The sequence below is a fragment of the Diuraphis noxia genome, unplaced genomic scaffold (assembly GCF_037042655.1).
Source record: "Diuraphis noxia isolate RWA-SAM2 unplaced genomic scaffold, SU_Dnox_SAM2 contig0003, whole genome shotgun sequence".
Lineage (NCBI taxonomy): Eukaryota > Metazoa > Arthropoda > Insecta > Hemiptera > Aphididae > Diuraphis > Diuraphis noxia.
The window spans coordinates 40,353,018-40,367,757 of record NW_028301713.1 but is presented as its reverse complement, the minus strand read 5'-3'; the positions used below and the strand labels follow the sequence as shown (position 1 = coordinate 40,367,757).

Below are 14,740 nucleotides of genomic sequence, written 5' to 3'. Positions count from 1 at the left end.
GGGTGATAGAAATATTGTAGTACGAAAACGCTTTAAAACAATGATTTATTTTAAATAATACTATTGATTTATGAGATACCAGAAATGAGAACTAATAATATTCATCATGCCAGGGAAAAAAATGAAAAAGTCTTGTTGGAAGCATTTGTAATTTGTATATTTAAGTCACTTATTTTAGAACTACTGTATTAACAAAATATTATTCTAAATTATTTAATTTTTATTATTCAACACATTTTAGTCGAATGCTGAAAATACGCTAAAAATATCTAATTTTGTAAGCTATCCAAAAAATTCTAGTAGTTATAACTGAAGCAATCTCAAATCTCATTCTATTCATCGATGAAGTTGGCATATTTTATGATGTTTATTAATAATTCTACAATAATATATACTGATGACAATATACATTTCAAATAACTTATGTTCAATTACTTTTAAACCAAAACATTGTTGGATAATAATATATCCTTTGCCTCAATAAATATAAATTAATGTTAGTTTTAGATTGAAATCGGAATTGACAATATTATAAATAACAAAAGAAAAATAGATCTATTTATTACTATATGATGGATTTATTCATCAATACAAAGTATTAATTATTACATAAACAATAGAATTTTACTTTATGTATTCTACGATGTGCTCATAGAAAATGTACTTAATTTTACTAAATTGTTTATCAATTTTCATATTTTTATGCAGTGACATGGAGTGTGCCAATAAAAAATGGCATATTAAAAAATGACACTGTTACAATAATGTATATGAAAATATAATAGTTAATTATTCATGCTAATAATCTTGTATAAATAGTATTCACGTTTAGAACGTTACAAACCTGGAATTACTTAAATTAATGAATTTATGCGAATTTGCATTTATTTAAATATATTATAAAAAGAGAATACGCGTGTTTTGGTAATAATCCTATGCACATAATTGTATAAGTAAATATTTGATGGAGAAGACTATAATGTGGTTAACAACATAACATTTATTTTACTTATATCATGTTAGGATTAATAAAAAAAGAAGATATCCAATTTGCATATTTATGGACGGACTTAAAGTATACATAAAGAGAAAATTTTAGACAAAAATATTTTTAATGAAATTTATTAATGCTATTTCAGTAGTGATAATGATAAGAATAAATTTTTCAAATGGCAAATATTGTGTTAGGTATATTACATATAATGATGGTCCATGCTTTTGTAGAATTTTTCATAATAAGAAAATAACCATCGCTGACCATTTATTCTCTTAAAGTTACCAATTCAACACTCGTCGTGTTTTCAATGTTTATGAACGCTATATTTTTAAACATTTTATGTCTACATATTACTATGTAGGTACTATAGTCACTAGGTAATAAATTTCCCCAATAAACCACTGAGAAGACTAGAAAACTAATTTCGCCCAACTCAGGTCTCTATATTTGTTCTCTTCTTAAGTTTTAGAGCTTAAGTAGTTTTTATAAAGTTTAATTATTTTATTTCTAATTAAAGTATTTATTACCAAAACATTTAAATTGTATGGTTAATTGTATTTTTGTTTAAGTTTTTAAATGGAAAAAAAAAATTATTATTTTAAGACTGAAATATTGAAGTGTAACACAGTGAAAAGATAATAAAATGGTAAATTTTAATTATGTTTGCTACAACTCAACACGCAATAATATTGCTTAACTAGAGCATCCGTCAAAAAGGACGTCCTCCTTGTTAGTTCAGAGGTCTAGAGGTGTGGTAAATGATTAATTGCAGCCTATATTAGCAAAAGACCATAGACCTTCCACAACAATGCATCAACGGCGTGGTTAAGGTTTTTTCTTTTTAATTATTTGTTTTCACAAACATTGACTATTTTTTGAAAAGTTTTTACGGATTCCATTATGTAACTTAGGTAAAAAAAATGTAATCTTTCATTTATTACGAACAAAAAAAAATCTAATTAAAATTAATATTTTTAAGAGAATACGTGATTCGTTGAATAGCGAGAATGTTTAAAAAAAAAAAAATTGATCGAATAACCGTAATCATCGATTTTTCATCATAATGATAAATATCTAAATTGTTATTTTAGAAATAGAAAATTTTTTTATACCTATGAAAAGTTATTATACTATGTAAGGAGATACCTATACTTGAAAATATTTTATCTATAATTTATTTTCCAAGATTTTAAAATCAAGTATAATTAATAATTTAACATATGACATAATATGATTTGAAATAACTTACTTCATTTTAATTTTAATTGTATATATGTGTGATATATTAATATATGACTATAGATATTATTATGATAAGAAACTTTTGCAATTGTTAATCCAATTTAAATAAATTCATAATTCATGTGTATACTATTTTTATTAAGCTACTTTAGTAATAATGTAAGATATTATACTATATTATTATATACAAAAATAAAATTAATTTAAGTTTAATATTTAAAATATAATTCATTTAATTTCTCTGGAAATAATGAACAATAAAAACATCAGAATTTAATGTCATGTATACAACACTAACTACAGGTGCAACTAATGCTGAGCTATAGTGTGGCAGTCAGTGTTGAGACCAGATAAGTAAAAATTATCTAGATATAGATAAAAGATTATTGCTCTAATATTATCTAGATTAAGATAAGATAGCATGTATTTAAATTATCTCAGATAAGATAAAATACAAACAACATTTATCTAGATAAAAAAAAAGATGAACATTTAAATGTTTAAAATAGTTTAATTTAACCAACAATTAAATTTATATTTTATCGTGGAAAATTAATATATCTACTAATAATTGAAATCTTAAGATTAAGAATACAGATTTTTTAAACATAACATAAATAATGACCATCAATATTCTACAATTTTCTTTATATATGTTTACCCATTGGCCATTTGTCATTCTTACTTACATAATTTCAAAGATTAATATAAGTATAGTTTGTGTTTTAAAATGAATTAAAAGTTGAACAATGAGACTTATTAAATTAAGTACTCTATCTTATAGTACCATAAAAATTAATCAATTTTGAAGTTTAAATTGTTAATAAATAACTACTTCCATAAACCATTTTTAAAACATGTATATTGTATTTAATGACAATACAAAATAAAATGTATGCATAAGAAACATTTTAAATTTTAAGCATTATAATTCAAAACATAATTCTTCCAAACAAAAATCTCTTTTTATTAATAACATAAAAATTCCAAATTAAAATTTTACATAATGCATAATAATAATGAATATTTTTAAATAATTAATAAGTGTAATATTATATTTTATACATAATCAGTTATTACTTTTCAACTTTAAAATAAAAAAAAAAAAAATAATAATAATATATACATGTACATATACAAATGTTGGGATTTTTCGATTTACTTATATTATCTAGATAATTACTAAAAAGATAACGATTTTTTTATCTTAAATAATCCTTAGATACCTATCCACATTTTCATCTAGATAAGATAAAATATAAATAAATATTATCTAGATGAAATATCTAGATAAATTTATCTAGATAAGTCTCAACACTGGTGGCAGTCGTATTACGAGTTCGTTTGACATAATGTGATTTTCAGCCACCTATCGAATTATTAATCAGGAAATCGTAAAAATCTTACTGCATATGAGAACTGAAAGTAAAAGTTACTTGAAAGTTAAAAGATAATCACATAAAATCAGTGCAAATGTAAGTAAACACCTACCGGCTAATAGTTAAAAACTTTCTGTTTCATTCTAATAACCTATGTATAGAGCAGGAATCCAGGAAACTCCTCCTAGACTTTTCCACGTAGACAATGGATAAATAAACAATATTCGTAAGAGATCCTCGTTGTGCTCGTGACAGCGATCGTCTGTGCTCGCGATGGACATTATTATAATATTATACATTCAATATTCTGTGACAGCCATTGAAATTACAATATCTTTCTGTAAACCCGTGCTCGTGAATAGGAATATAAGAGGGTATAGGATGGAATATCGACTTTTTTTCTCCCATCACCGATAGTCCGTTGATTAATCATTTTAGTGCACAATCAGGTAGATTAATCATGTTATTGAATGTGACATATTACTGTACCTACTGACAGAAAATTATTCCATCGTCATTGGTGCAGCTTGAGTCATGTATAGGGAAACACAACAGTGTAAAATATTAGGCCTGACAATTATTATTCACATAATAATGTACGGAGTATTTTTTTTCAATACATATTTTTCGTTACGCGCGGTTAGGTTGAAGAAATCCCGCATTGTGAATTAGCATTATGAATAGAAAATGTACACAAGGAACGTGGGTTGTAAAAGAGAGGGTTTTTCGACGTACGCTGCGAATTTTCAAGGTTTTATATAAAACATATGTATTTTTTTTTTTAAAAGGGTACCAAAACGTACGGATGCTTATAACATATTATAATATATGTTTTTAAACGCATAAAATCTTATTTTTTTTTCAAATTAAATTACGGTAATCATTAAAACACATATTTTTTTTTTATTAACGCATTAAAGTGGCATGGGAAAGTTAGGTCAATATTTTTAAATGTGTAATTGTTTTTTAATGATCATAAATTTCACACGATATATTATTCATATATTTATTTATACATTATAACTTAAAGTTAAAGTAATTAATATTGTATTATTTTATAGTACAGAGCTAATTTCATGAATAGTTGTGGTTCGTATATCGTGCTTATTTATCAATTTATGTTAATACGCTTATATTGTATTTATTATATTATATTAAAGTTATACATAATTAAAAATAATTAATTTACAGTAACTGCTAATTAGTAGCAGTTTATTGCAATAAATATTTATTATTAGGTATTCATTATGTCATTGATAGTAGAATAAATATTTTTCACCAGTTCATACTTACTTGTGAAGGTAATTATCTACAAGTTAATATTTATAACGCTGATTAAGAACTTGCATTGACCGTGGCACACAAAACCGAGTTTCCAACGTTCTTATGCACTTGATAATATTATACATGCACCTACGTTCAACATGCATGTTAGACAATTAGCTTTATGCAACCTATTATGTCAAACTTTACATACTATACAGAAATATAACGATAATGCCTCAACGTGTTCAGTGGTGGAGAAGTTGGCTAGGTTGGAATAATATATATTAAGACACGACGTCCTTTGAAACGATCGAGTCGAGTAGGTGCTATACACCAAAACTAAACGAAGCCAATAATGTATATTTCACAGAAAACGGAAAATCGTTAAATGTTTGTGTTTGTTTACCGATGCGCGGCGAAGAAGCAACCGATGTAATTTTAGGATGGAAACATTCGAGGGAAAATATTTTATTCGGTGAACTAAAAACTGAGTCAATTATTATTGTTACAAACGTAGTATTGTGTTCATTAAAATATATTATGCAGGTTGCAGGATATCTTATATCGTGTTGGTATGTGAATGTCAATAAGTTTTTTGTGATAAATATTTTTAAACTATGATTTAAAGTATTTAAAAAAATCATGACGGTATATGAAGATAAAACCTGTTAATGTATAATATTTGAAGTTTATCTTGCTAGAAATCAGAGACGCTAAGTTATAAAGCGAGTTTATACAAGGGGTTCAAGTTGATTATTTATTTACATAGCTTTGTATGAATCTTAATGTGTAAGTTAGAGTTGAGTTGAGAAGTTTAGTTATATTGATAGTCGGCGGATGTGTCCAAGTATTAATAAGGAGAAGGACATTGCAGATAAAATGAACGAGAAGGAACAAATTGAAGTAACTTAATTGTTCAATAAAGATATTTATTTAAGAATTTAAATTACAAACAAAATATGAGTATCTGGTTTATATTATACAAAAATTGTTTGATAATAATATTGAAATATTAAAAACGAAAAGGCAATGTTTTTTAAAGTTTAAATGTATTTACAATAAACCAAAACTACAAAAACTACAGTTCCTAAACATATTATTATCAAAGATTATTAAATAAACAAAATTTTTATATGATATACCCACCTATCTTTATTATGATTGTAGTTTTAATGATAAATAAATTATCGAGAGATGAATCGTATGTATATTCTTTATTCTTTTTGTTACGTACAATAAACGAGGTAAATATTTAGAACTATAATATCATTTTTTAATACTGGAGTAAAATTTTAGTACAAAAGATATCTAATTGCATACTAATATTATGAAATCTATGGACGTAAAAACTAAATTAACTTTATTCATTATATTGTGCTATATAACTTAAAATAATAGGTAATAAAAATTATATTGCATTTTAATGGGATATATTATTTTATTTTAATTTATTCAAAACAAAAAGCTTAGGTATGTAAGTAAAATTGTTTCACGTCTTTTGAATATAAAATGAACATAATTATTGCATTAAACTTTTGAAACAATAAAAACTTTGTATGAATTATGAATACCACGATACCATTTGTTGTTTATGATTAATTAGTAATTGTATTTTCAATGGGCTTTTGACAATTTAAAATAATACATTACAATTTAGATTTATTTTAATACAAACAGTTGGTACTCGAACGTTCACTAACATGGACAAAACTCAATAATTATTTTTAGTTAATTATAACGTTTCAAACTCATTTCATAACACTTCAGTTATTCACAGCTATACACTTGAAGGTTAAAATTTCATCGCTACGTTATTAAAATATATAATTTACAAATAATTATTCTAATGTGAAATTATACATTTATTGAAGTCAAGTTTTACTAACAAGTTAAACAAATTTTACATCGATCGCTGTTCACGAATATCCTGTGGTTTCAACTACATTTGTATACATAGTAGTAAAAAGTACCTTTTTAGAAAAAAATGTATATCATATAATATTTTTAAAATAGGCAAATTAGAATTTTAGTCTTAGTCCCTTAGTTAATTTAAGGGAAATATAATATAGATACTCAAGTGTAATTTAAAAACAAAACTTTATCCACTTAAGCGATTTTACAATTTTAGTATTTATTATTAGATTGCGTTTAAAACGCTTGAATGACTGTAAATCTGTTTATATTGAAAGTGCACACAAACTTTTGTACAATATTGTTTGTAGATTTCATTGTAACTTATTTCTCTTGTTTACTTAACGTTTATAAATATTTTGTTTTTCGAAACTTAGCGGTAAAATGTATAACAATAAGTTAATTCAATATCTGAAGTGAACATATTTTATACAATAAAGTTAATTTTATGTTTTTTAAAAACTTAACGATAATATTTAATGCAATTTGGTTTGTTGATTTTGGATTTCGATGAATGTGTTGGTTTCAAAATTATGTGTACTTTTTTGAATTAGCAATCACATTTTTGACTAGTAAAAATACCTCAATTTTCAACTTCAAGAGTGATTTCGGTAAAAACTGAATATAGTTGGTTATATTAATAAAATAAAATCTTTATATTTTCAAAATAATTTGGGAAAAAATATGTGAAAATCGAAAAATCTACGAGAAACCAGTTGGAACAAAACGATTATTTTTTTGTATTTCAAAAATTATAGAGAATAAAGATTTTACCTGCAAATATTTATATTAGAATTTTCTAATCATAGTTTAGTTTTCCTAATGTTTAAGGCCATTTTGTGACATTTCGAGTCACTAAATTTTAAATAAATGTGAATACACATTTTTATGATTTATCAAAAAGCTTGAAAATTTGATACAATAATTTTCATATTAGTTATTTCAGTATTTTAAAAATACCAAAAATATACATTGATACTGATTTTTTTTAGACATTTGAAATTTTAATTTGTATGAAAAATAATGATTTAAGTTATTATTTTATAAATAAAAAAATATTGACCTTCTGGACTTTAAAATTTTGGCCATTGTTTATATTATTATTGTTTTCTATACATATTAATTTTTAAAAATTTTTAGAATTTATACCTACGTGAAATTGACTTATATTTAGTTAATCGCATTTAAAAAGGTACACTCAAAACCTATTTTACAGCGGAGCGATTTCCATGGTTATTAAAAATTGTGTCTCGTGTTGTACACGTGTGTTTAGTCTCGTAAACGCGGTGGTGTTTAAAAAAGTTATATGTACCGACATTGCAGTTACGGTAAAACATTCCGTAAAACGTATCGTCGGCCACACGAGGGACACAAACAGTAAAATATACTGCACGGGGAGTTATTGTATATATATATATATATATATTTACCTACCAACGAAGTAATATTTGCAATGTGACTGTAAAAAGAAAAAAAAGAAAAAATGTCTTTAAGACCAATGTTTCAGTCGATTACCTTTACAAACACGATGGCGATGTATATTTTGTGCAACAAACGAGTCTTTATACGTTTTCTTGTTTATCGCAAACAAATACAGGAATTGCAAACCTCCCTACTCGTATCATACTGCACACACGATCGTGAGTTGTCGTTATTATCATTATTATTGTTATTTTTCTTTCACCCCTGGCTACCTCACATCCCTTCCACACCCGACCTTCGTGTTCTTTACACTCTGAAACCTGTTCAAACAGTGCTTTCCAACTGCAGTGGCTTTGAGAGCGCTCGTTAAACGGCTCCGGTTCGGGGGCAATTTATTGTCTGAATAAATGTCTCTCGAATTTATTGCTCGTAATCTTTTATCGTTTCACTAGGAAAATATAATTTGACATGTATAGGTAAACACTTTAATATAACACAACCTATACAGTGTAATATCGGCGATGGCCAGACGGGATCAGACTGATATATTTCAATAGTAATTCGACGTGACTGTTGTACGGACTGCAACCGAAAAAGGAATAAAGGTAGTTTTTCGGAAGAGATTTCACACACAAAATGTCAAGTCAATTACCACCATCAGTTAAACGCGCACGCTTTGTATGGTCGAAATATTTATCGTGCGAGATTTTATAATATATTATTATTATATAGCACGCGAACACTGCATAGTCAAATTGTTACAGTATAATCCAGTTTATGTTATAAAGTATCACGTATAATAATAGCACATAAGATATGAACTACCTATTAAAGTACTTTTGTTTTTTTTTAGAAAAAAACAATATTTAAAAAATAATAATATATTAATATTATATTTTATGAATAATTTTCATCATTTTAGATTGTAAGAGTTATTTTAATTTTTGAAGACATAATATATTATATTCTGCTTTAAAAATGCTCTGATCATAAACTTCGAAGAAGATTCGAGTTCGTATTTTGGTGGGTTAAAAGTAGACATTTTCTAGTACTAATAAATAATTGGGAGAAAAAATTAATACGAACATTTTTTAAAACTTTAATATTATTATAAAAATAAGTTTTTAATAGCCAAGATTGTCAAAAAGTTAGACCATTTCTGATGAATATCATTCATCATCTAATACAATTATTTATTATTGAATTAAACTTTAATCCGTCATCCGTAAAATTGAGCTACTGAGACCTCAATTACGAGGTACACTCGACACCTACTGCATGAGCAGAAGCCGCTTTAATGTTTTTTTTTTTTTTTAATTGTAATTTTATTTTGGAAATAGATTAATTTAGAAAAAAATGTATTCACGCAACGTATTTCGTGATTTGGCTAACATACTAATGAAAAGTTTTTTTGGAAATTATTATGTGTATAATAATAATAATAATAATAATAATAGCAAGACTCAAATTACGACATTGCTTTCATAGTCTACGCTTAGTTTATGAATACCTACCTATATAATTTACTTTTGACAGTTGGCTATACCAGAGAATGTATTTCGGCTACTGACTGTTATCCACTGCAGGTTTCCGAGGCCCGAGATCAGCTCATTTAGCTTTGTCGAGACGACTAAGTTAGTTAGTTTTCAGACGAAGGTGCTTATTATTTAAATTTTAAACATCTTCTGTCGTTGCCTTCAAGATGTGAACTAAACAGTGAATCGCAAACAAGCGAAATATACGTTAAATAGCTCGTTGTTATCGGCGGGTTTAAACTCTCATGAGCGAACAACAAACCCAGATATTGACAACAATATTGCGGCAATGGCAATCGGTAGAATTCGAGATTATTCGTCCTTTTGGGATAGTTTTTGGTCATTAGATCAACATGTTCTTAGGTTCATTAATGCCCGTGTAAGTAATGATAGTAATATGATAAAAATAAAACTTTATATCAAGTGCTGTATGAATTTTTATTTTAGCAGAACACTCAGTACTAAATGTTGAAATCCACTATAGTTAAAAAAAATCTAATCATACTTTATATTTAAGACTCGTTATCGAATCATTATCAACCATATCATAGTTGTATGCTCGCTGATTATAGTATAATTCTTGTTCATTAGTGTTACGCCGATTATTTTAAGTATAATATTTCATTGTTAACGTTATAGTATTATATAAGATTTGTATTAATTAATTATTAATGTAAGCTTGCGAAAGGGGGTGCTTGGTACGATTTGCGGTTCTCATGTTTTTTTGTTTCAACATGCATTTTCAAGAGTTCAAAACAAAACAGTTAAAGAATCGAACACATTTGGGCAAGTATTTAAAATTAAACAAAATATTTCAATAAAATATTTTTGAATGAGTTAATAATAAGTTAACAACATTTTAATATTTGATAAATGATAAATATAAAAATAGAGTATGTTTTTACGTAGGTTATAATACAACAGAATATGACATTTTAAATTCATAATAGAAAACAAGGGAAAGTAATTAACGTTTCTATTGTAAATTTGTACTGCAGTAATTGTCGAGTGAGCCTCGCTATTGCATGTCACTGTAATGTATGCATGAATTATTTATACGTCGGATTTGAATTCATTGATAAATCATTGCACGTAAAAAACAACTCGGGGTTGAGACGGTCTGTCTGCCTATTGCCATATAAATATATTGGCATTAATGGATAATTATTGTTATTCGTACTTTATAATAAATTACTGTTTTTTTTTTTTTTTTGCTGTTGAACTATTATAACTAAAAATGAATTTAAATATTTTTAAATGTTATTGTGTAAATATACATTATAGTACACAAATAAGTTTTAAATCCTCATGAATAATAATTTTGAGTTACAACAAAATAAGTAATAACTAACATCGTCATCGTCAACTTCGTTTAAATATTTAATTTAGAACTTAAATTTTCTATATATATAAAAAAAAATTATGTTAAAATATAATAATTGTAAATACTATATATTCATCACTTCTTTCAGAGTCTAAAAATAATATTTTATTTATAATATTTTATATTTATTGGTATATAGAATGATTTTTTTTATTAGATTCCCAACAAGTCAGGACACTAGTTTCTTTTTAGACTACGCTTGGGGCTACCAGGTAAGATGTGGGTGAATAAGTTTTTTATTAGTTGATTTTAAAAAATAATTTGAATAATACATTTTTATGGTGAAGAATCTCATAAATTGTAATAAAATAATGAATTAAAACTTAAAAAAAAACTTAATTTTTTTTCATTTATGCTTTGAAACCAATATAATATACTCGTATTATATGATTATGTATCTTCAGATAAATATATATTTATGCCTTAATTCAATTGACATTAACAATTCTTTTGCTCGAGAATGATATAATCTTGGTCGGAAATCTGATAAAATTATGGTTGGAGTGTGGGTAGCTAACAATTTAAAATATCTAGATAGTACGGAAAAAAATTGTTTCGCTCAAAGTGACATTATTTATATACAATGAAAAATAACATTACAACATTCTTTAGTTTTTTGTTATTTTTTTTGTTATTAAGGTACCTATCAATCTATAATTTAATAAGTAACTGGTACTGGACTTAGACCCTCCCCTCCCAATTTTCCACAGTGGATAAAATATTATTAGTTATTATTTGTTACTCGATAGTTTACCTTCGTGTGCATGGACTAATGTGTCGACTACGTAGATCCCATCAGAAGCGTAGTCCAGTATCCACCAGATGGTCGGCATCGCATTATTCAGCTCCCAGAATACGCCACGGCCGATCACAAATACCAAGTTGTATAGAATTGTGACTGTTACTAACATAAGCCACTAAAAAAATAAAATAAATACTTTTAAATATATTATAATTATTATACGTAATTATTATATTTAATAGGGAATAATATATTAATATTAATAATAATAATAATTGTTTCATTGCATTATTACGCGATAGGGCCAAAAAAAATTTACCTTATTTGGAAAATTAGGTGCGGTTCGGACAGATTATAGGTTAAATTAATTTGTATCCTTACATTTGCAGGTGTGTAATCCAAACCATTTGGGCAAAACTTATTTTAATGGAGACTCTTTGAAAACCCTGATTCTTTTTAATCTTTTTTTTTTTTAACATTTTTTGTTTTCTATGAAATTTATATTTTTCACATTATAATATCATTCACCAAACAATTAAAAAACAGTTTAAAGCCAAGCTGGATCTATAATTTAAATACCAGTTATTTAGTTTAAAAGTTAATATATTATTATCAATGTTAAGTATTCATAAAGTTATGAATTTTAATTTATTACAATATAATAGTTTGGCTGAAAAATTCAAATGACTCCACGAATACACGGAATTTAATGATTAAACTTTTAATTTTGTTAGAAAAATTAGAATCTAAAGACTGTCTCACATTGTTAAATCTTTATAAAAAGTAAAAAGTTTGATTAGCTAAAGTGTATGAAAAAAGTTTCAAAAATATGGCAATATTCAATAAATCATAAAAATACAATTTTATAAATGAATGTAAATAAAGTTATGTGTCTGGACATTATACTTTTAGGATGTTTTTATTTATGTTTTAATTTTGTTCTGACTTTACTCTATCGGTAGTATTTATTATATTTGCTTAAAGTTGAGAACCAGTGTTTAACACATTGGTCTTATATCATTCCAATGTTGTTTTATTGCATAATAAATAATAATAAATAATAAAATATCATACTAAATATTTAACTACGCACTTAATATAAATTAGAGAACATTACATTTTGTGTATAGAAATTAAGTAGCATGTGGAAACTATGTTTTTTAATTAGTAAATGTCAATTATAAATAAACTAGCATAACATTCAGCTAAATAACGGCTGGAGTAATTCAATTAATATTCGGTGGAAAATGCTTTATGTACATCCGCTTATAATTACAAAGTAAATTTATACTTGATTCCAGTATGATTATGATATAAGTATACTTAATCAATATAATAATAAACCAATTTTGTTGATAATATTATTCTAAAATGGAATAATTTTATGGAAAAATTACGACCGTAATATAATATGTATCCATTTTTTAATGGATATTTATTTCTTAATATATTAAGTTAAAAGTAGTTTGGACTTGGTACATGATTAGTTGAACGATATTCTATACATTGCGGTTACTGTTTAGAACATTCTAGCTGAATGTGGATTTATACATTTAAAAACGATAACTAATTTCTGTGTTAATTAAAAAGTTTAGAAGTTTAATGGAGTATCTACATTTTTTAAGTAGGTAAAATTTATAATTTTTGAATAATTAAAAAGCATAGTCATGGAGAAATGGTTTTATAAAGAATTATGGAATTTATATTCTTATAAAATTAATTTTAGTCTGAAATACTATTTTTATTATTTTATTAGTTCATAATACATAAGTTAATATTGATAATTTACATTTCTTAAATAGAAATTACTTTTACGAATAATACTTTGTATAATTTAACTACCTATTGGTATTGATGAATAAACCTTATACAAAAAACTGTTATTAAAAGATTGAATTAAATGTGTACGCATATCAATATTGGACCGAAAAAATATATCTTCCATCGTTACAACTTAAGTGTTATAATTTTATTAGGGTAATAAATCTTTTCCAACATAAAAACAAATTCAAACTGTAGATTGGTTTTTTATTTTTAGTCATTCGATATTTTATTTTAAATTTAAATCGATTTTATACCTTAACTACGCCTATGAAGAAATAAACGTAGATTAGTTTGTGATGAATGTTTTAAAAGATTTTATTCAATAATTTTTTGATCTGTATTTTAATTGATTATAGCTTGACAAATGCCTCGCCAGTAAATGAGTTATAAACATTACCGTTTAAGAAAAATAGACGAAAATACATAATATAAATATATACTCATAAGCTCAATTAATCATTTAATTCTAGGTTATCTAGTCATTTCAAATTTTTATTCCGAGTTCAGTAAGTCTAAAAAATATTGAAATAAATTATTTTATAACAATTTTTTTAACCCAATAGAAAATTAATTATAATATTTCAAATATATTGATACTAATTTTAAATTATTCATGTTTTTAGTTAAAATCATATTGAGAAACAAAACCAAAAAAATAAAACAAAAATAATGATTCTTTTACAATGAGCAGTGTTAAAAATGATTTTATATGAAGAAATTTTTGTAAACAAATACAAAATAGGGGGTGTATTACAAATTTTATCTTCTAATATTTAAATTGATTTTGTGATTACATGGGTATGCCATGAGTTATGTAGTTGTTCCCTAATATTGTTTATAATAATAAAGTAATACAATTATATACTTATATTAATTTTTAGTTTACTGTCATATTTAAGAGTACTAATTTATCTTTTAATACCACATTAAATACGTAATTGATAGCTTTTATTTTTTTTTCAGAGATTTTATACCGCCTAATATACTTATTTATTTAGTTGGATGGTTAATACAATTACCAGTTAAAATATGCCCACA

At 25.2% G+C, this 14,740-nt stretch overlaps 1 protein-coding gene across 3 annotated transcripts in view; it reads right to left on the bottom strand.

Moving 5' to 3' along the window:
• CngA (Cyclic nucleotide-gated ion channel subunit A) overlaps positions 1-14,740 on the bottom strand; it is a 187,432-nt gene that overhangs the window by 47,831 nt on the left and 124,861 nt on the right. For all 3 annotated transcript variants that reach the window (XM_089223064.1, XM_089223066.1, XM_089223065.1), the window contains exon 5: positions 11,891-12,053. In XM_089223064.1, coding sequence (XP_089079190.1) covers positions 11,891-12,053 — 163 coding nt within the window. The remainder of the gene's footprint in view (positions 1-11,890; positions 12,054-14,740) is intronic.